This window comes from Sparus aurata, chromosome 21 (genome assembly GCF_900880675.1).
Source record: "Sparus aurata chromosome 21, fSpaAur1.1, whole genome shotgun sequence".
Classification (NCBI taxonomy): domain Eukaryota; kingdom Metazoa; phylum Chordata; class Actinopteri; order Spariformes; family Sparidae; genus Sparus; species Sparus aurata.
Genome location: NC_044207.1, coordinates 34,932,532 through 34,952,905, shown reverse-complemented (window position 1 = coordinate 34,952,905; position 20,374 = coordinate 34,932,532). Strand labels below are relative to the sequence as shown.

Below are 20,374 nucleotides of genomic sequence, written 5' to 3'. Positions count from 1 at the left end.
AATTGTTATTTGAATGACTGTGTGCTTTAATCTGACAATGATCCTCATACATCATATATGTTGAAAGAAGGACATAAACATGTCACATTTATGATGAAAGTAATGAAATCTTTATTGTTGTAAAATGCTGAAACAGAAGCAAGAACACATCAATGTTTAGACATGTTTTGAGAAAGAGAGAAAGATTACTGCAAGCTACACAAATTACACTTTCAAACTGTGATCAATCTGAGGAAAGAGAAGGAGTTATCACTTTACGCAGATGATATTTATTTTTATTTATAATGCTGAATTAATGTTATTTTATTTCTATTTTTTCATTCAGAAAACGAGAATAAGATTCATGAACAAATTCATCTTCTTAAAGGCAAGATGATTGTGATAACACGTGACTTGAAAAAAGAAATACTCAAAAATTGTAATATTACGAAACTTAACAAGAGTAGATGAAACAGAAAACCTCATATATCATATGTTGAAGAAGAAGGTCAAAGACATGTCTCATTTATAATAAAGGTAATGAAATCTTTATTGTTGTAAAATGTTGAAACAGAAGCAAGAACACATTAATGTTGAAACATGTTGAGAGAAAGAGAGAACAGAGAGAGAGCTGAGAGCAGTATGAGAGTAAAACCAGCAGCAGAGTCCCAGTGAGTCAGGTCAGGACTGGGAACACTGGTCTCTCCTCAGTGTCTCTGAGACTGGAGTCTGGGAGCCCTGGGTGGCCTCACAGGTCACAGAGCCCACCTTCCTCCACTGGTCTGCAGGGAGCCTCAGGGTGCTGCTCCAGCTGTAGCGGCCGTCCTTCTCCAGCACCCCGGGGCTCCTGCTCTGCTCCCAGCTGCTGCTGCTGCTGCTGCTGCTGCTGCTGCTGCCGTCCACCTTCCAGGACAGACTCCAGTCTGAGGGGAAGCCCTTGTTGGCCAGACACATGAGCGTGGCCTTCCCCTGCTGCAGCTCCTCACTGGAGGGGGGCAGCACCGTCAGGGTGGGACGGACATCACCTAGGAGACACCAATCAGCTTAGAGGACAGGGACCACACTGCTGTCAATCAACCAGCAGACACTGGGACACCTTCACTGTGTGAGAGTTGATTTAGTCCTTTAAGGAGTTTCTGTCAGATGGTTTTTTGCTCCACCAGTCACTCACTCACACATTGTTTCACTTCCCTTTAAGAAGCCTCTCATGCATATCAGCACAGAGAGAATCATCAAACAGAATGAGCTGAAATATATCAAACTACACTGGAAATAAAACACATCAAACTTTCTCATCACAATCAGACAAAACCTGAACTATATGTGACTTTAAAATATTTAGTGGACACATACACAAATACAGAAAATGAACCGACTGCAATCAAATGTTGGACAAGAGGAGCGTTTTGAACACTGCTATCACTGAGGTGAAAAATTACATCTCCTCTTACAAAACATTTGTAAAACAGGTTTACAGTTTTATCTTTTCTACACTTCAGGCTGTGTAAATGTCACTTTGACAGGAATGTGTAAAGAAATGATTAGTAAAGCTGCTCTGAGTTAGCCTCCATGATAAAGGAGGAGAATTAAAACATGAAGAATAAAAGTGTTGGAATTAAAACAAGATATATTTATCTGCCTCAAACATCCAAAACCTGACATCAAAAATGACTTCACAGTTTTTACGAAGGATTTGTGCAGAAACTTACTTCCAACATCCAGTCTGGTTCCTCCACCAAAAGTCCACCACAGTGATACAAACTCATTGAGCCGCCGTACAAAAACCTCTGACTGTAGAGAGACACGGCTCTCTGACTTTGACACACTGAACTAAACCTACAAGCCCTCAACATGCAACTTTATCATTAAAGGAGGAAATAATGATTTCTATACTGTCTTAACATTTCATATTTAGTAGAATTAGTTTCTGAATTTTTTGTTTCAGGAGCAAACTTTGTCTGTTACTGACAAATATTTGTGCAAAAATTAAACATTTATTCGAAAAACTGGCTATTTTCTTTTTAATATGTAGAAAAAAAGAAAAAATAGTGCCTGAAATAAGAAAAACATTGAAATATTTGACTTACTTCCAACATTCAGTCTGGTTCCTCCACCGAACGTGTACCACAGTGATACAAACTCATTGAGCCGCCGTACAAAAACCTCTGACTGTAGAGAGACACGGCTCTCTGACTTTGACAAAACACACTCAACACAATTAGTCTCTGATTGTAAAATATCATCAGCTGATATGATAAGTGACGATAACACAGAGCCACAGATTTACAGAATGTATATTTTTATTTAAAATGATGATTTTTAATAAAAACTTTATTCATCTTCATTTAATTTAAACAAGACAGATGACATTGTGAAACACAGTTTTCAACAAGTATGAAGCCAAACTCCTATAAAATTGACACTGAAATATCCTAATCAATATTTTGAATAATTGATCGATTGATAACAGCATGATGAGAGTAATCCAAGTCCCTGTTGGAGTCAGTCAGAGCATTTCCATAGAGAGCCACTTTGCATCAGAAGCACCATGCTCCAGTGCTCTGGGGAGTTTATAGTCCTGAGAGTTGAACACTGGATGACTGACAGCTGTCCTTCATGACAACAGAAGACACAGAAATCCTCCTCATCAAAAACATGACTTTGATCTGCGTCCTCATCTGGACTCTCCTCTGCTGCTGCTTCACAGGTAAAGTCCAGAGAATCAAACTCCTCTCCTCTATCAACATCCGTCCCTCTGAAATGAAGCCCACAAAACCATGACGCTGCTTTATGTTTTTGTCTCTGTGTCCTCAGAGTCCAGAGGTCAGTACAGTGACTCAGCCTGGAGCAGTGAGCTCTGCTCTGGGAGGCTCCGTCACCATCAACTGTAGGACCAGTCAGGATGTTTATAGCGGGAGCTGGTTACACTGGTACCAACAGAGAGATGGAGAACCTCCTAAACTTCTCATTTACTATGCTAGCACTCGAGCATCAGGTATCCCAGGTCGTTTTACAGGCAGTGGATCAAACTCTGCCTTCACTCTGACCATCAGTGGAGTTCAGGCTGAAGATGCAGCAGTTTACTACTGTCAGAGTGTTCACTGGCCCGGCAGTGACCTTGTGTTCACACAGTGAAAAACCGTCGTACAAAAACCTCCCTCAATCAGACTGAACAGAAACTGAACTGACTGCTGCAGCTGGAAGCTACTGCAGAGACTGATACACTTCACTGAGGACACACACACACAACCACACACACACATTCCACTATCTTTACTCTTACCGCTAATGATCATGAGTCAAAACAAGTGCCAAAAAAAAAAAAAAATAATAACCTTAATAGAAATCAAAATACTTTCTGCCTAATCCTCAATAGTACCCAACTTTGGATATTTAAGGAGAGATGTCTTGGTGACCTTTGACCTCAGTTATATACTGGAACACATTTATTTTAACCATATTAAATTAAAAAAAACACATTAAGACACAGATCTCCTTTACAAACCTTCATTATCAACCATGGATCCAGTTCAACATTTGCATATGTAAAGTCACATCACATTAAGACAGGTGTATTGGGTAAAAATAATATGTTATTACAGATTCAAGATGAATCTTCATGAATCTTGTTCACAGATGAGCAAGTTATAGGTGATGATTATTATTGATTAAAGTATTTGGTGCAGCTTCTCTATAGGGAGATTTTGTAATTGTGGAACGTCCGCCTTCTGCAGAAACAAGATAATTCCTCCTCAAAATGAATGGGCAAGCTGTCCAAAGACAACAGCCAAATATTTCCCCCAAGAAAGCTCACTGACCAAGCAGGAATGTAACAACCAATGGTTACTTAAATGCAATAATCTGTAATGAGACGAAACATAGCAACAAAGCCTGACATCAAATGAGCTGAATATTTTACTATCAAGCGAAATGTAGAAGGCCTCAATTAAACAACGGTGTTTGAAATCTTTTTAGAGATGGACATAAAATAAGAAAATGAAACAGAAAAACTATAATCAACAGTGTACCATAAATGCTTTTTTTCACCTGTATAGGCTTTAGCCAGCAATGGTGAATGGTCAGCAGTGACATGAACAACCCCACCATCAGAGACTAGAAGAGAGAAATGCCCTGCTTTATATTTACAAACTTTAACTATTAATGTATAATGGTCAGCTGTGACCTGAATATCATAGTCAGCACTAGCTTGAGGACAACAATGCCCAAGTTTAGATTTAAAAGCTGTAGACAGCAATGGCAAACAGTCAGCAGTGACCTAAACAGCAACAAAATGAACAATATGATACATTCAAATCAACACATTCCAGTTTTGGATTACTCACCAAACTTTAGACCTATTTATAGCTGTATCTAGGATGGAAGTGCAGATTCTTACATGCATCATCAAGCAAAGGGGAGTTGATTGAAAACAGTCTGCAAGGTTTCTGAACATACCCTTCTTGTACAGAGGAATTTAGAAAAACAGGCCCATCCTTAAAAGCCTGTCACCCGTGTAGTCAAAGTAAATCAAGACCTAGTCGCTATTTTAGAATTTCAGAAATCTTCCTCATCCCTTGAGTTGAGGTAAAGAATGGCTGGGCCACTATGGCAGACTATGACAACAAATAGTTCCTTGTTGCAAGTATGCTAATTGAGGAAAATCATGATCGGATGCTATTCTAGATTTTACAGGAAACATTTCCTCCTGTTACAGGTAGACCCAAGTACTATGAAGACCATGTTTTAATTTTGAAAAGTGCCTCTGAGAACTGATAAATATGCAGCCTGTCCCAAAATGTGTGAGATGTGTGACGATAATCACAGAACCCAGAAGAAAAGACTAATGAGAACATTAAGCGGTGAGGAATTAAACTGATGCAGAGCTTTTAAAGAGGACATGATACTCTTCAGCTGAGTTAGTTGCCCAGTGGCCAAAATGTTACTACATGGACTTGAGACAAAGAAATCTGTCCAACTGTAACTGATGAAAACTTCTATGTTTTCTGGATCTGTCCACATGTCCAAACATTAAATCTACAGTATATCAAAGTTTATATTTCACTTAAAGAGTTAGGTTGGATCCTGATATTTTCTTCTTTTTTGCTGCATGTCTCTTTAAGTTGAATGTTTTCTTTTTTTTCATTTAAATTCATTTCAAGTCTGCAGGAAATAATAACAATTTGGGGTGTTTTTATCAGGGGGCCAAGCCCGAGGGGCCGAGGAAACGCGTATGCAAGCATAGGACCAGCGGTGCGAGGAACCCTATTGTAATTGTAAAGATTATTTTTATTTTTCTCCGGCTAAAAGTGGTGCTGCAGGCTAAACCGTGCAAGGGAGGGTGGTGCAATTTGGAGGGTTGTTCCAGACTCCTGCGAATATCTCAGACACAAAAAACTACATATATCCGCCTGCAGGGGGCGCTATAACCTAGGAAAACACGTTTTTGCCTATAACTCCCACACCGTAGGTCGCACATTCAAAAACCTTGTATCCCCAGATTCCCTGAATGGAGCTGAATCACTTTGCGATTGGCCACGCCCACTTCCGGTTAGAAAGTTTTTTCGTTAAATCGCAAAAACTGGAAAACCTACTTTTTCGAACTTCTCCTTGGGATTTTGTCCGATCTGTGTGAAACTTGGCACATACACTCTTCAGCTGGACCTGATCTGAAGTTATCAAAAGATTTTTGCTCTGCCAAAAATTGCGCAAATTATTAACGAACAAATTTCTGTAGCTAGCTATAAAAATGTAAACTGTTTGATATCTCGGTCAAAATAAATGCTATTAACACCAAACTTTAGATCCTTGGTTGCCATGAGACTGGGAAGGGATGAGATGAATTTGGCGAAGTTTGCTCATTAGGGGGCGCTAAAAATATGGGAAGTTTATATCTCTTGAACGGCTACACGGATTTTTACGAAATTTTGGTCAGTATGATGCAAGGCCAATCCTGACGCCATATTTTGAAGGTGGTCATGACTGGTCAATGTGGGCGTGGCTTATTACAAGAGAAACAACAAACATTGATTTCAGCCAAACTATTATGCTGAGAGATTTGAAATGTATATGGCACAGATAGAATAGGACACACTTCTTCGATACCAGAAATCGCACATGTACTCCACTAGGTGGCGCTATAATGGATGCAATCGCGTGTTTGCCTGTAACATCCACATTTTCAATAACATGGTCGCAAACCTTATATCCGTATGTTCCCTGAATAGAGCTGGGTTTTCTGACATAGGACACGCCCACTTCTGCTGCACATTTCGTTCGCTAAATCGGCGCATATGCAAAACCTACTTTTTCAAACTCCTCCTACAATTTAAGTCCCATCTGCCTGAAACTTTGCACATAGAATCTCCAGATGTGTCTGATCAAAAGAATTTTGGCACTCCAAAAAACTGCTAGTTATAACCAAACAATCTTTTTTGCCAGCTGAAAAACCATATTGTTTCATATTTCAGTCAAACTAAATGCTTTCAACATCAAACATAAGTCAATTATTCCTAAAGTCACCCGGAGGCTCTGTGCCAAATTTGGTGCAAATTGGAATATAGGTGGCGCTAGAATGGATGCAATTGCGTTTTTGCCTGTAACTTCCACATTTTAAATAACACATTCGCCTTGTATCCATATGTTCCCTCAGTAGCCTATATGCCGCGGACTTTCGGTCTGGCACTTCCGGGTTTTTCAGCCAGCCGAACTACTTCCGGCGCACAATTAACAGTGTTAGCAATGGCGTTCTTCACCTGTTCACAGTTAGGGCTGAGTGCTACAGGTCCATGAAGAAAAGCCAGAAGCCTCACTGTCTGAGTGTAAGGGAAAGTCATTCTACAGGTTCAGTTCAGGTTCAGTTCAGACTAAGAAACAGGTTTCTGTTGTCATATCAAGTTTCTGTGAGTCATGTCATTGCTGCGAATAACGGATAAATCACTGAATTATGTCCTAAGGTACCCGAGGTGTCATATTAAGAAAGAATGTAAAATTAATGGCTCTTACAGAAACATGTGCTCTGAGTTCTTATAATTTCAATTAAACGTTTATTTTGTATTTTTCTTTGAAATAAGTAAAGTGAGATTACACACATCTATTTTACATGGTTAACTACAAATAAATTGTGTTTTTATAACACTTTTTCCTGTTTCATTTTGCACAGTTTTTAAGTTTACTAACAGAAGTTTACTAATTTAATGTTGTCTTTCTATTATTAGACTTGCAGCCAGTACATTTTGTTCTCTTACTAACATTTGCTATTGTAAACAGATTGTGCTAAGGGATTCAAACCCAGTCAAGTTGCAGAGATGCCAGTGCACCTGTGTGGCAGGTACAGCCTTGTGCAGCCACGTGGCAGCTCTACTGTACCAGATGGCCCACTACTGTCAGCTGAGGCTTACATCTGTTCCCCCAGTGTTCAGCTGTACAGAGACTGAACAGAAGTGGCATAAACCAAGGACCATGGTAACCAACCCTTTAATGACTCTTTATGTATGGATATCAGTTCAATGTTTATAGAAACGTGTTTTTGTTTGGATGCAGGGCATTAAACCTGGTCCAGTTAATGACATGGTCATCTTGTCAGCCAGACCAAGGGAGAGGAAGCTTGTTGAAGGAATCAGGTATGTGTTACTATTAATACTACACACACACACACTGAACACATCCACTTACACATTTACACACACAGAGAAGCACTTACGTGCTTAAACGCACACGTAACTACAAATATATATGTATGTACCACCACCCCTACCTTTGCACACATTTACTTACTTCCATGGACATGGACACACACACACACACACACCCTCTTCATACAAGCAACTCACAAGCACACACACCTGTCACATGCACAAAACTCAATTAGTTACATACATACATGTGTGCCTGCACACATACTTTTGCACGTGTTTCTTATTTATGACATGAATTGTTTGTGGGGTTTTTTTTTCACATAAGCAACTTGTATAAAGGCATCAACTGCACTCTGCCAGACATCTCCACGCTGAAAGTTCAGGACGTGTATCATGGACTCACTGCTGATGAAGCTCCCATGATCACAACGATGGCCATCTCCAGTGATGTACCTCTGGTTGGATCCAAGTTTGGTCAGGTGCAAGAGGGAAGTGTGCTGTCCTACCAGCTGCCAACAAGGACAGTCCCCAGGACCCGTCCACATACAGTTGCCCCTTCTCCCCCACAGCTGCCACTCCCTGGTTACAGGCTGGGACCCTCTACCTGTGCATTCGTCTGCTCCGAACATCAACACCATCATATGGCGTCCCTTGAAACATCTTTGGTGACAGCACACAAAATTGAGAGCAGCACACGAGAGCAGAGTTCCAGTGCTGAGTGGCACCAACTAAGGAGGGGCCGCATTACCTCCACAAAATTTAGAGAGGTCTGTCATTCTAGGGGGGAAAGCTCTGCTGAAAACCTTGCCAGAAGGCTTCTGAGACCATCCAGTCAGACTGCTGACATGCGACGGGGGCTTGACCTGGATCCTATAGCAGTAGAGGAGTACTGCGGGTAAGGGAGGTCAATCACTACCCCTGTGGGTTCCTGATTCACCCTGATGCCCCATGGATGAGATCATCACCTGATGGGATCGTGTACGATCCTGAGGGGCAGCCAGTGTTTGGCCTGCTGGAAATCAAATGCCCAAATGTGCAGAGCTATGTGGACTGCCCTTACATTACTATCAGGGAGGGTAGACACACACTGAGGCGATCCCATGCGTACTACTGGCAAATCCAGGGACAAATGTTGGTTTCTGGCTGTGACTGGTGTGACTTTGTCATTTACACAGAAGATGACATGTTTATTCAGAGGGTTCCCCGTGACATGGAAGTCATTGAAACCATCGTTTCTTTTTTTATTTTTACCTCAACGCCTGCTTGAGCAGTTAGTGAGTTGATGGCAATGTATGTGTATTTATAGTTACTGTGATGGATACAAAAGAAATTCATCAGTGAAATGTTGCTGCATTATGTTTGTGTTTGTGATGTAATGTTTTGGCTACATGTAAGAATAAATGATTTGGATCGAAGCATTTTGGTGTTCTGTACAGCTTAAGTAATTAGTTTTAAAAGGTAACTGACAGGAACTAAAAAATTAGTGACCAAACAAAAGCAGAGCACTACTTGAATTGACACAAGCATTTTAATAAGGTAGCATTCAAAGGCTTGAACTGTATGCAAACAGATTTCATATAACTATAAACACTGATAAGATTAAGGAAAAAAGGGGTTGCAAAAGTGGACAGATGAATGCAGACTACTGCTCCAATTTAAAGTATTTTTAAAAGGGATTTAGATTTATTGAAAGTACAAACAAAAAACTGGTTTAATGCACACTTAGATCCAAGCAACTCTTTTTATATTCACCAAGCTTTCGGACAGACAGCCTTCCATCAGGTCATTGCACATAACATACATACTGTATGTTATGTGCAATGACCTGATGAAGGTCAGTCTAACTATAATAAAAAATATAAAAATACAGTGTGACTGCCTTTGGTGTGCACACCAAGCTCTCAGTCAGACAACCTTCATCAGGGCATTGCATATGCACATTATGTAATGTGCAATGCCCTGATGAAGGTCATCCGACTGAAAGCTTGGTGTGCACACCAAAGGCAGTCACACTGTATATTCATCAATCAGACTTTATTTACAGAGCACTTTGTATATAAATGAGATAAAGTGTGTGTGCGGGTGTGTAGTTGCATTTTTGTATGAACTTATACACACATGTTTTCAAAAAGTCCTTCCTCAAAAAATGGGGGCTTTGTTGTGGTTACTCAGACCTCGGGCTTCTTTGCCCAAGCCTTACCAGTGGGCCATTTTCAAATAGTTGTGAGGAGACATGACACAGTGTAGAGTTGGTTGATGCTCCCAAAAAGCCGAAGCGGAATTTCAGAGTCAAAGAATTGGTGCTCCTTGACACCGCGAATGAGGCGCGCCAACATCCACCCTGAGACATGCTATGGCCTGCGTCTCCCTAACTTCACCTGCAGATATTGGGACCTGCCAGAGGAGGGAAGGCTGGCCGTAGATGCTTGTAGGGTACAATGTCATCAATAAGAAAACCTCTGTCTACCATGACAGCCATACCAGTTTTTAGGAGGTAAGGAGACCAGATTCTCGCAGTGATCTGCTTGTCGCTGAGAGACCCACATACAGTGCAGAGATAAATGTCACTACGCCCATGTGGTGCAATTCCAATGAGCCCTTTCAGAGTGCAGTGGGATTTGTAGGATAAAACACCTCACTCTGGAGTGAGAGGGGAAGATGGGCCACTGGCATCTCAGCTCAGTGCAGTCAAGGATGACTGTAGTGTCAGGGTAGTCCTTGAAGTCTGCAGGCAGAAATTCGCGAATCTGCTCCTCAGGCATCCAGATCCTTATCGAGCCAAGTACTGTATACAGGAAGTTGCTCCATGATGTTATGATTCGGCTGACTGTGGTCTGATGGACACTGTACCGGTCAGCAAGGTCCCGCTGCTTGGATCCAAGGGCCAGGTAGTTTAGGAACAGGAACAACTCATCAATGGGCTGCAGGGAATGAGTTGCAGCATTTGAATCAGTGAGGGTTCCTCTCTGTCCTTGTCGAACACTGACCATAGATGGCAGAGAGGGCTCAATCAAGGCCCAAAACTGCATGAGATCATATGATGCAAACCTAAAAAAAAAATAGAAAACAGATAACAATAATAACTGTTCATAATTAACTACACAACAGAATAAACAGATGACTTTAATTAAATGTATCTGCCTATTTTTTGTATTATTATAATTCTGAGAATACAAATATTGTAATTATATCCCCTCCATATAACATATTGCACTTTACATACACGGTACTACCAACTACCAACCATCGCATCATTCTCCAAACATCTTAAAGCGTGGCTATTTGAAAACCAGATTTGTGAACATGTCATACTTAAATTTGTATACTTCTTTGTCCGTTTGTTGTATGCTTGTTGTATTTTAATATGTTGTTGTATACTTGAAGCACTTTAATATGGGCATTCTGCAATAGAATCTTGCACTTATTAGCACATTAGTACGGGTATTTCTGCAATACAGTTCAGCACTTTATACAGGCATTTTTGTCCAGCACTTTATTATGGCACTCCTGTGATGGTCTAGGTTTTTGTTGCTCCTCTGCTTTCCCCCTCCCCTTCGTTTTCTGTTTCAGGCTGTGGCAGGAGGCGTGGCTGGTCTCCCAGACCCAGATGAGACACACCTGTCTTGCATCACAGCAATCACCCTACCTCCACTTAAACCAGGTCATGACTGCACCAGCTTGCCAGATGATTCCATTCCGTCCTGTGTGTGCCTCGCCTGTTTTTTCACCCACCTCCCTCGACGCCGTGGCCAGCCTTCCTCCTGCCTCGATCCCTTAGTTTTTTGAGTAGGATTTTGTGTTTTGCTTAAAGAATTAAAACTTTGAACTCGGTCTCGCCTTCAGTCTCCTGCATTTTTAGTCCAAACCTCAGCCCATAACAGAATCATCTGGCCAAGATGGATGAAATGAAACAAGCCTTGTCGTCTCAAGGGGCGCTCATCAGCCAACACGACGCCACGCTAAGGAAAGTCATGGAGACTCTTCAACAGCTCACTACCAGTGTGACGCAGCTCGATGGCCGGCTGGACCAGGTGGCAACCCAGCTCAGCAGCCTCACGACCCCTGGCAGTTCTCCACCTCCACCACCTGCTGCTTCACCTGGCCCTCCACCTGGCCCTCCACCTCTCCTGCCCCGCGAGCCTTTCATCCCAATCCCTGCCAGGCATGCTGGTGACCTAGGGACATGCTCCCAGTTCCTGCACCAGTGCTCCCTAGTGTTCAGTCAGCAACCAGCTACCTACGCTACAGACCAATCAAAAATAGCCTTTATTAAGAGTCTCGTTTCTGATAAAGCCTCCGCCTGGTCATTAGCCATATCACAGAACAACCCCTCTTTGTGTTCAGATTTCAAAGCGTTCACGTCAGAGATGCTAAGAGTTGTTGATCATCCCGTTAAGGGTAAAGAAGCAGTCAGCCAGTTATTGTCATTATACCAGGGCAGAAACTCAGTTTCCCAGTACGCACTTGACTTCCGCATTTTAGCCGCTGAGTGTGGGTGGGATCAGGCAGCCTTACAGGGTGTATTTTTAAAGGGGTTGTCTGAGGAAATAAAGGATGAGCTAGCCGCGAGGGATGAAACTACGTCCCTAGAAGAGCTCATTATCTTAGCCACCCGACTAGATAACAGACTCAGGGAGAGACAAAGGGAGAAGGCTGTGGGGCGGAGATCCAGGTTCTCCTCCCCTGCCTCCAGTCCTCACCAGCAGTTTCCAACCTCCTTGAGAGCCTCCAGTGATCGCCCAGAGGAAGCTGCACAACCACCAGTTGACGCTGAGGATCCCATGCAGCTGGGACGAGCCAGACTGACGCCAGCAGAGAGACAACGACGTTTTCGCCAAGGCTTATGCTTCTACTGTGGCCAGGAAGGACACCCCCTGGCCAAGTGTCCAGTTCTGCCAAAAGGGGAGGCTCATCAGCCAGCAGGGGGGCGCTGGTGAGCTGCATCTCCCCAAACTCAACCCCCTCAAGAAGCAAAAGGATCCAGGTTCAAGGTATGCTGCGCTGGTCACATGACACCTTGCCCGTTCAAGTTCTAATAGACTCAGGTGCCGATGATAGTTTCATTGACTATGAACTGGTTAGCCAGGCTAATATTCCCACCATAGCCCTTTCTGAACCCCAGGAGGTCTTGGCACTTGACGGAAAGCAATTAGCCAGAGTTACTCACCGAACTGAACCCATTTCCCTGACTCTCTCTGATAACCACCACGAGCTGATAGAACTGTTTGTCATTTCCTCACCCATGTCTCCTGTTATAGTGGGGCTGCCTTGGCTTAAGATTCACAATCCACTTGTTGACTGGTCCACTGCTTCCATAGTTAACTGGAGTGTTTTTTGCCATGCCAACTGTCTTCGCTCAGCCATACCCACCAGTGTTCCCACCTCTCAGAGCCCCCCAGAGGAGATTGATTTATCAGCGGTCCCCAGTGAGTATCATGACCTCAAGCAGGTATTCAGTAAGGACAAGGCACTCTCACTACCTCCACATAGACCTTATGATTGTGCTATTGATCTACTTCCTGGCTCTCCTCTCCCTTCTAAAAAGCTCTATAACCTCTCCAAGCCAGAGAAAGAAGCCATGGAGGCATACATCCAGGACTCCCTGTCAACCGCCTCATTCGCCCCTCATCGTCTCCCCTGGGGGCAGGGTCAGGACGGGTCCCTGCGCCCATGTATTGACTATACAGGTCTGAATGAAATCACTATTAAGAACAAGTATCCCCTACCACTTATGGACTCAGCATTCACCCCCCTCCATGACTCTGTGGTCTTCACCAAATTGGACTTGAGGAACGCGTACCACTTGGTGAGAATTAGGGAGGGGGACGAGTGGAAGGCTGCTTTTAACTCCCACCTTGGTCATTTTGAGTATCAAGTAATGCCTTTTGGGCTAACTAATGCACCGGCTGTGTTTCAGGCCTTGATTAATGATGTTCTCCGAGATATGTTGAATAGATTTGTTTTTGTTTATCTTGATGATATTTTGATTTTCTCAAAGAGTGTAAAGGAACATGTGTTGCATGTCAGAACTGTATTGCAGAGATTAATGGAGAACAAGCTTTATGTTAAAGCAGAAAAATGTGAGTTCAGTGTTTCAACTGTTTCCTTCCTGGGTTTTATCATTGAGCGAGACCAATTAAAGCCTGACCCAGCCAAGATCAAGGCCGTCGTAGAGTGGCCAGTTCCCACCACTCGCAAACACCTTCAGAGGTTTTTGGGGTTTGCCAACTTCTACAGACGATTTATTAAGAACTATAGCAGGCTGGCAGCCCCACTCACACAGTTGACTTCAATAAAGAAGGCTTTTGTGTGGTCCTCAGCAGCACAGGCTGCATTCAATAACCTTAAGGAAAAGTTTTCTAGTGCCCCTGTTCTAGCGCACCCTGATCCAGATCGGCAGTTCATCGTGGAGGTCGACGCCTCAGACTTGGGAGTGGGGGCTATACTCTCCCAGCAATCATCTGTCGACCACAAAATCCACCCCTGTGCCTTTTTCTCCAGACGCCTCTCCCCAGCTGAGCGCAATTACGATGTGGGAAACCGGGAGCTGCTTGCAGTCGTGTTGGCCCTGCAGGAATGGAGACACTGGCTTGAAGGTGCAGTACACCCATTCATTGTATGGACTGATCATAAAAATCTTGCATATTTACGCTCTGCTCGTAGGCTGAACCCTCGCCAGGCACAGTGGGCACTCTTTCTGGGAGATTTAACTTCACTCTTACCTACCTACCGCCCTGGTTCCCGAAACATCAAGCCTGATGCCTTGTCTCGTCAGTTCTCACCCTCAGTGGAGGAGACCCCGGTGGAGACCATTGTCCCATCCTCCTGTGTGGTTGGAGCTGCCAGGTGGGAGATCGAACAGGTAGTTCAGGATGCCATCCAGGGGCATACTATTCCTGAGCACTGCCCGAGAGGTCGGCTCTTCGTTCCACCCCCAGTGAGGTCATCCGTGCTCCAGTGGTGTCATTCGTCCAAGTTGGCCTGCCATCCTGGTTACCATAAGACCCTGGCTCTGCTTCAGCAGAGATTCTGGTGGCCCTCCATGTCTGCTGACACCAAAGAGTTCATCTCAGCCTGCTCAGTCTGTGCTCGCAGCAAGTCATCTCACCGTGCTCCTGCTGGTCTCCTCCGTCCATTGCCCGTATCCCATCGCCCCTGGTCGCATGTTGCTGTGGACTTTGTTACTGGCTTACCCCCGTCAGACGGAAATACGGTTATACTTACCATTGTTGATCGTTTTTCTAAGTCAGTCCATTTTGTACCTCTGCCTAAACTTCCCTCTTCCTTAGAAACTGCTAAACTTCTTGTGCTCCATCTATTCCGTCTCCACGGTATCCCCCAGGACATTGTTTCTGACCGGGGCCCCCAGTTCCTCTCCCAAGTCTGGAAAGCTTTCTGTCAAGCTCTGGGGGCATCGGCCAGCCTCTCTTCCGGTTACCACCCACAGACCAACGGCCAGACCGAGCAGGCAAACCAGGACCTTGGGGCATCCCTACGATGTGTGGCCTCTCGTCTGCCAGCCTCTTGGTCCACCCACCTGCCTTGGGTCGAATACGCCCACAACTCTCTGGTCAGCACTGCCACAGGTATGTCCCCATTCATGGCCTCCAAGGGTTATCAACATCCTCTATTTCCAAGTCAGGAGTCTGAAGTTGCAGTCCCCTCAGTCCAGGCCCACCTACGCCGTGCCCGCCAAGTCTGGCAGGAAGCCCGAGCAGCCTTGACACGATCAGCGTCTCGGAACAAACGATTGGCGGATCGGCATTGGACCCCTGCTCCTGATTACCAGGTTGGGCAAGAGGTTTGGCTCTCGTCACGTGACCTCCCTCTTCAGACTGATTCACGCAAGCTAGCCCCCAGGTACATCGGGCCATACATCATTGACAGCATTATTAATCCTAGTGTCGTTAGGCTTAAGCTCCCTCCCGCTTTGAAGGTCCATCCTGCCTTCCATGTGTCTCTGCTAAAACCTGTCATGAAGAGCCCTCTGAGCCCTCCGGCCGAGCCCCCTCTGCCCCCCCGGCTCATTGAGGGTCACCCTGCATTCACGGTCCACCGCATACTGGATGTGCGCAGGCGGGGCCGTGGTTTCCAGTACCTTGTTGACTGGGAGGTGTACGGTCCAGAGGAGAGGTCTTGGGTCAGCAAGGCCCTCATCTTGGATCCTCGTCTGCTCACTGACTTCTACCGGGAATTCCCAGACAAGCCTGGGAGGCCGCCAGGTGGCGTCCATTGAGGGGGGGGGTACTGTGATGGTCTAGGTTTTTGTTGCTCCTCTGCTTTCCCCCTCCCCTTTGTTTTCTGTTTCAGGCTGTGGCAGGAGGCGTGGCTGGTCTCACAGACCCAGATGAGACACACCTGTCTTGCATCACAGCAATCACCCTACCTCCACTTAAACCAGGTCATGACTGCACCAGCTTGCCAGATGATTCCATTCCCGTCCTGTGTGTGCCTCGCCTGTTTTTTCACCCACTCCCCTCGACGCCGTGGCCAGCCTTCCTCCTGCCTTGATCCCCTAGTTTTTTGACTAGGATTTTGTGTTTTTGCTTAAAGAATTAAAAACTTTGAACTGGGTCTCGCCTTCAGTCTCCTGCATTTTTAGTCTAAACCTCAGCCCGTAACAACTCCTGCAATACAAATTAGCACTTAGCACTGTATAATCCATGTTCACGATAGAATTTCAATATTGAGCTAATTAATCATGTGTCATCCGAAACGTATAGTCTGTATTGTTATGCATTATCCCCACTTACTTACCTAGTAAAGAATCTAATGTCTTTGTCCGAGGCAGCAAAACGGGGGATGCTGAACCGCCGCCTCAGCGTAAGGCTCTCGACCTGTCCTCGTAGCTGGCGAATATCCTCCCGGAGAGAAGCATTTTCCTCCAGCACAAAATCGACAACCGCTGGGTCTGGAGCCGACACATAGTGGTGGTCCATTGAGACTTCTTCCGCTACATGGTCCGCTGCGTTAGCCTCCCTGTCATCCTCTAGCGGTAGTCTCTGCCTTCTCTCCCAAGCCCCCTGCCGTGGAAGTGGAAGGGAGAAACTGTTCCACTCAAATAACTCCGGGACAGATCCCCTTTTCAACAGACGTCGTGCGGTTTCTGATGCTGGCTCACGGATGTCTTCCGGTTTAAAATGCCGGCTACACACCCGGGTGTGAGCCGTGATCGTAAATTTGTCCCTGCGGATCGCGACTATCCACCTTATCTCCTCGTCGGCAGGAAAAGTGAAAAAACTAGCTGGATGCCTGGCACAATGGCACACAACAGTGCTCAGCTGTCGTACCAGACGATCGCTGATATTTAAACTTTTTCATCGTCGAGTCGACTAGCTTAGCCACACTACCTACCAAAACAAACAAAGCGGATGGCCACCGGAAGTGTTCGCGCTGGCTGACTTTTAAGCGGAAATACGTCACCACAACGGTTGGCATATAGCCTATTAACACATTCTAGCCCTGGATTACTCACCAAACTTTAGACCTATTTATAGCTGTATCTAGGATGGAAGTGCTGATTCTTACATGCATCATCAAGCAAAGGGGAGTTGATTGAAATCAGTCTGCAATGTTTTAGAACATACCCTTCTTGTACAGAGGAATTTAGAATAAAAGGCCCATACTTAAAAGCCTGTTAGCCGTGTAGTCGAAGTAAATCAAGACCTAGTCGCTAATTTAGAATTACAGCAATCTTCCTCATCCCTTGAGTTGAGGTAAAGAATGGCTGGGCCACTGTGACAGACTTTGACCACAAATAGTTCCTTTTTGCAAGTATGTTATTTGAGGAAAATCAACATATGACGCTATTCTAGATGTAGCAGCATAGAAATAGGGATGTCTTGCACAGCTGACCACCAGGGCGGCAGTACATAAGTAGGGTCCTCCTTCTTGTGCTCCTAGTGACGCGTCACTTCCGGGACAGAGGTGTTTTCCCATGCAGGTAATGCTCCTCGCTGCTGCTGCTTCATTCACGTATTGCTCGGTGTCCTCATGCTTAAAGTCTGTGTGTTTTCACTGCAGAGCAGCGACCGAGTGCTCTGTACTCCGTTTGATGCCTGGTTCTCTCGGGCGGTGGTAAGTGTATTTTATGTTTATTGTTAGGGAATGCTCATCAGCTGGGCGAAATCCACAGGTGGCGAATCACGTGACTCCACGACCAGCTGATTGGGACTGCTGCTGTTTTGTTTCTACTGCTTTGATACACGACATGGTCTCTGCTGCTAAATACACGATCTTGTCCCCTGCTGCGTCGGACTTTGTCTCCGGCGGGGACCTGTTCATTGTTGCCTCTTTCTGTGGCTTTGTGCTGCTTGGTGGCGCTGCTGTTATCTGTTTTTTTGGCTACAGCCGTCTTGCATGGTGGACTGCCGACACCACATTTTTAACCTCTTCATTTCTTTTATTTTAACCGAATGGTTGTGAGGAGTTAATCCCTTATTTTTGGATTGTTTGTTTTGCTTTCTTTACTTTCTTATTGTTTGGATTAAGTAAATTGTTTTGTTTAGGCAATTGTGTTTAGCTTATTTTGTGAACTGTTCCTTGCTTTTTGTTTTATATTTTGTTGCACATTTTGGGTTAATTATTTCCATTGTAACCTTTTTTTTCTCCTTCTCAGTGGCTGCAGGCTGGTGGTGGTGCTGTGACATGGATGGTGGTGTCCCTCCTTCTTGTGTGCTGTGCTCCCTTGGATTTTGGTGATACCACAGTGTGTGACTGCCACGCGTGTCTGGGTGAACCCTTTTTCTTTAAGTTATTTTTGTTGAGTCCCCTTATCCTTCACTAGCTCTTTCCGCACCAGTAGGCCTCAGCCCCTGATTAGGCTCCATTTTCATTATTTGGTATGAATGGCAATTTTTGTCAAAATATTTATCAGTTTTATCAGTAAAGTATTTTTGTAAACTGGGAACCACGTGTCTTGCCTGTTGAGTGGAACGAACCTATGTTTTTGATAGCTGTAAAATAATTCCTTGGGTGTAATTCCCAAGGTGGCGTTGTTGAGCAACCTAAGATTCACATAGAGAGCCTTAGCCGCACCACATAGACTTTACCGGAAACACTTTCTCCTGGCACAGGTAGACCCTCGTACTATGAAGACAATGTTTTAATTTGGAAAAGTGCCCCTGAGAACTGATAAATATGCGGCCAATCCAAAAGATGTGTGACTATAATCACAGAACCCAGAAGAAAAGACTAATGTAATGAGAAGATTAAGAGGTGAGGAATTAAACCAATGCAGTGCTTTTAAAGATGACATGGTACTCTTCAGCTGAGTTAAGTTGTCCAGTGGCCAAAATGTTACTACATGGACTTGAGACAAAGAAATCTGTCCAAATGCAACTGATAAAAGCTTCTATGTTTTCTGGATCTGCCCACATGTCCAAAACTTCTGGGAGGAGTTCCATTGGCAAGAGATTTGAGATCCTCAACAACTTTCCCATCCTCTCCTGCAAGAGTGTATCAAACTCCGTCACTCTGACCTCGCCGCTGAGACAACCACTGTCCCGGGTGATTCCCACCTACCACCTCTCCCTCTGTCAGGCCCTGAGCCCCTGGATTCCTTGTTGCTTCTATCTAACTCCTCTTCTCCTCAGGCCAAGCGCTCCTACTCCGTGAGCATTTCCACTGTTTGAAGCCTGTCGGGCGGAAGCGCCGCCCGGTCAAAATCAACACCTCCAACGGCGTGGAGGAAGAGTCAGCCGAGAGTTTCCCCGCAGAGATGAGGAGTTAGTAATTAAGATGTTCAAGACCTCTTTGAATTCGAATTTGTATCTCTGAATACCACCCATCTGTAAGTGTATTCTTACATGTACATGACAAAACTCATGGGGAGGGTCCAGGTTGACATAACTGAAACATTTCCATAGAGAGCCACTTTGCATCAGCAGCAGCATGCTCCAGTGCTCTGGGAGAGTTTATAGTCCTGAGAGTTGAACACTGGATGACTGACAGCTGTCCTTCATGACAACAGAAGACACAGAAATCCTCCTCATCAAAAACATGACTTTGATCTGCGTCCTCATCTGGACTCTCCTCTGCTGCTGCTTCACAGGTAAAGTCCAGAGAATCAAACTCCTCTCCTCTATCAACATCCGTCCCTCTGAAATGAAGCCCACAAAACCATGACGCTGCTTTATGTTTTTGTCTCTGTGTCCTCAGAGTCCAGAGGTCAGATCACAGTGACTCAGCCTGGAGCAGTGAGCTCTGCTCTGGGAGGCTCCGTCACCATCAACTGTAGGACCAGTCAGGATGTTCATGTTTCGAACAGCATCCACCTTTTAGCCTGGTACCAACAGAAAGATGGAGCAGCTCCTAAACTTCTCATTTACTATGCTAATAGAAGAGCATCAGGGATTCCAGGTCGTTTTACAGGCAGTGGATCAAACTCTGCCTTCACTCTGACCATCAGTGGAGTTCAGGCTGAAGATGCAGCAGTTTACTACTGTCAGAGTCTTCACTATCCCAACAGTCAGTATGTGTTCACACAGTGAAAAACCGTCGTACAAAAACCTCCCTCAGTCAGACTGAACAGAAACTGAACTGACTGCTGCAGCTGGAAGCTACTGCAGAGACTGATACACTTCACTGAGGACACACACACACACACACAGGGAAACACACACCAGTAGTTCACTAAAAGGACCAAAGATAAATCACAGTATCTTTCTTGAATTGAAAATTTAAACCATCAGAAAATGAGGTTGTATGCAGATGACATGCTGTAATATGTTACGTGACCCTCCTCCTCCCTTTTTCAGTTT

The 20,374-nt window shown here is 44.6% G+C and overlaps 1 protein-coding gene and 1 gene segment (V, D, J or C); one reads left to right on the top strand and one right to left on the bottom strand.

The window, feature by feature from the left end:
* Positions 1-660: 660 nt before the first annotated feature.
* LOC115572859 (Ig kappa-b4 chain C region-like) lies at positions 661-3,500 on the bottom strand. The segment is given in 3 exon segments: positions 661-1,004; positions 2,067-2,120; positions 3,485-3,500. Coding segments are annotated over 3 exon segments (414 nt in total).
* A 3,669-nt stretch (positions 3,501-7,169) lies between these two features.
* On the top strand, positions 7,170-8,512 carry LOC115572858 (uncharacterized). The gene is made up of 3 exons (XM_030403309.1): positions 7,170-7,440; positions 7,519-7,598; positions 7,936-8,512. Exons 1-3 carry the CDS (start codon positions 7,348-7,350, stop codon positions 8,510-8,512), a joined length of 750 nt encoding a protein of 249 aa, XP_030259169.1. The 5' UTR covers positions 7,170-7,347.
* The last annotated feature ends 11,862 nt before the right edge of the window (positions 8,513-20,374 follow it).

Coding starts and splice junctions, on each gene's coding strand:
- LOC115572858 (XM_030403309.1), top strand. CDS start 7,348: ATGGCCCACTACTGTCAGCTGAGGCTTACATCTGTTCCCCCAGTGTTC. Junction 7,441..7,518: donor GGCATAAACCAAGGACCATG/GTAACCAACCCT, acceptor GTTTGGATGCAG/GGCATTAAACCTGGTCCAGT. Junction 7,599..7,935: donor AAGCTTGTTGAAGGAATCAG/GTATGTGTTACT, acceptor TTTTTTTCACAT/AAGCAACTTGTATAAAGGCA.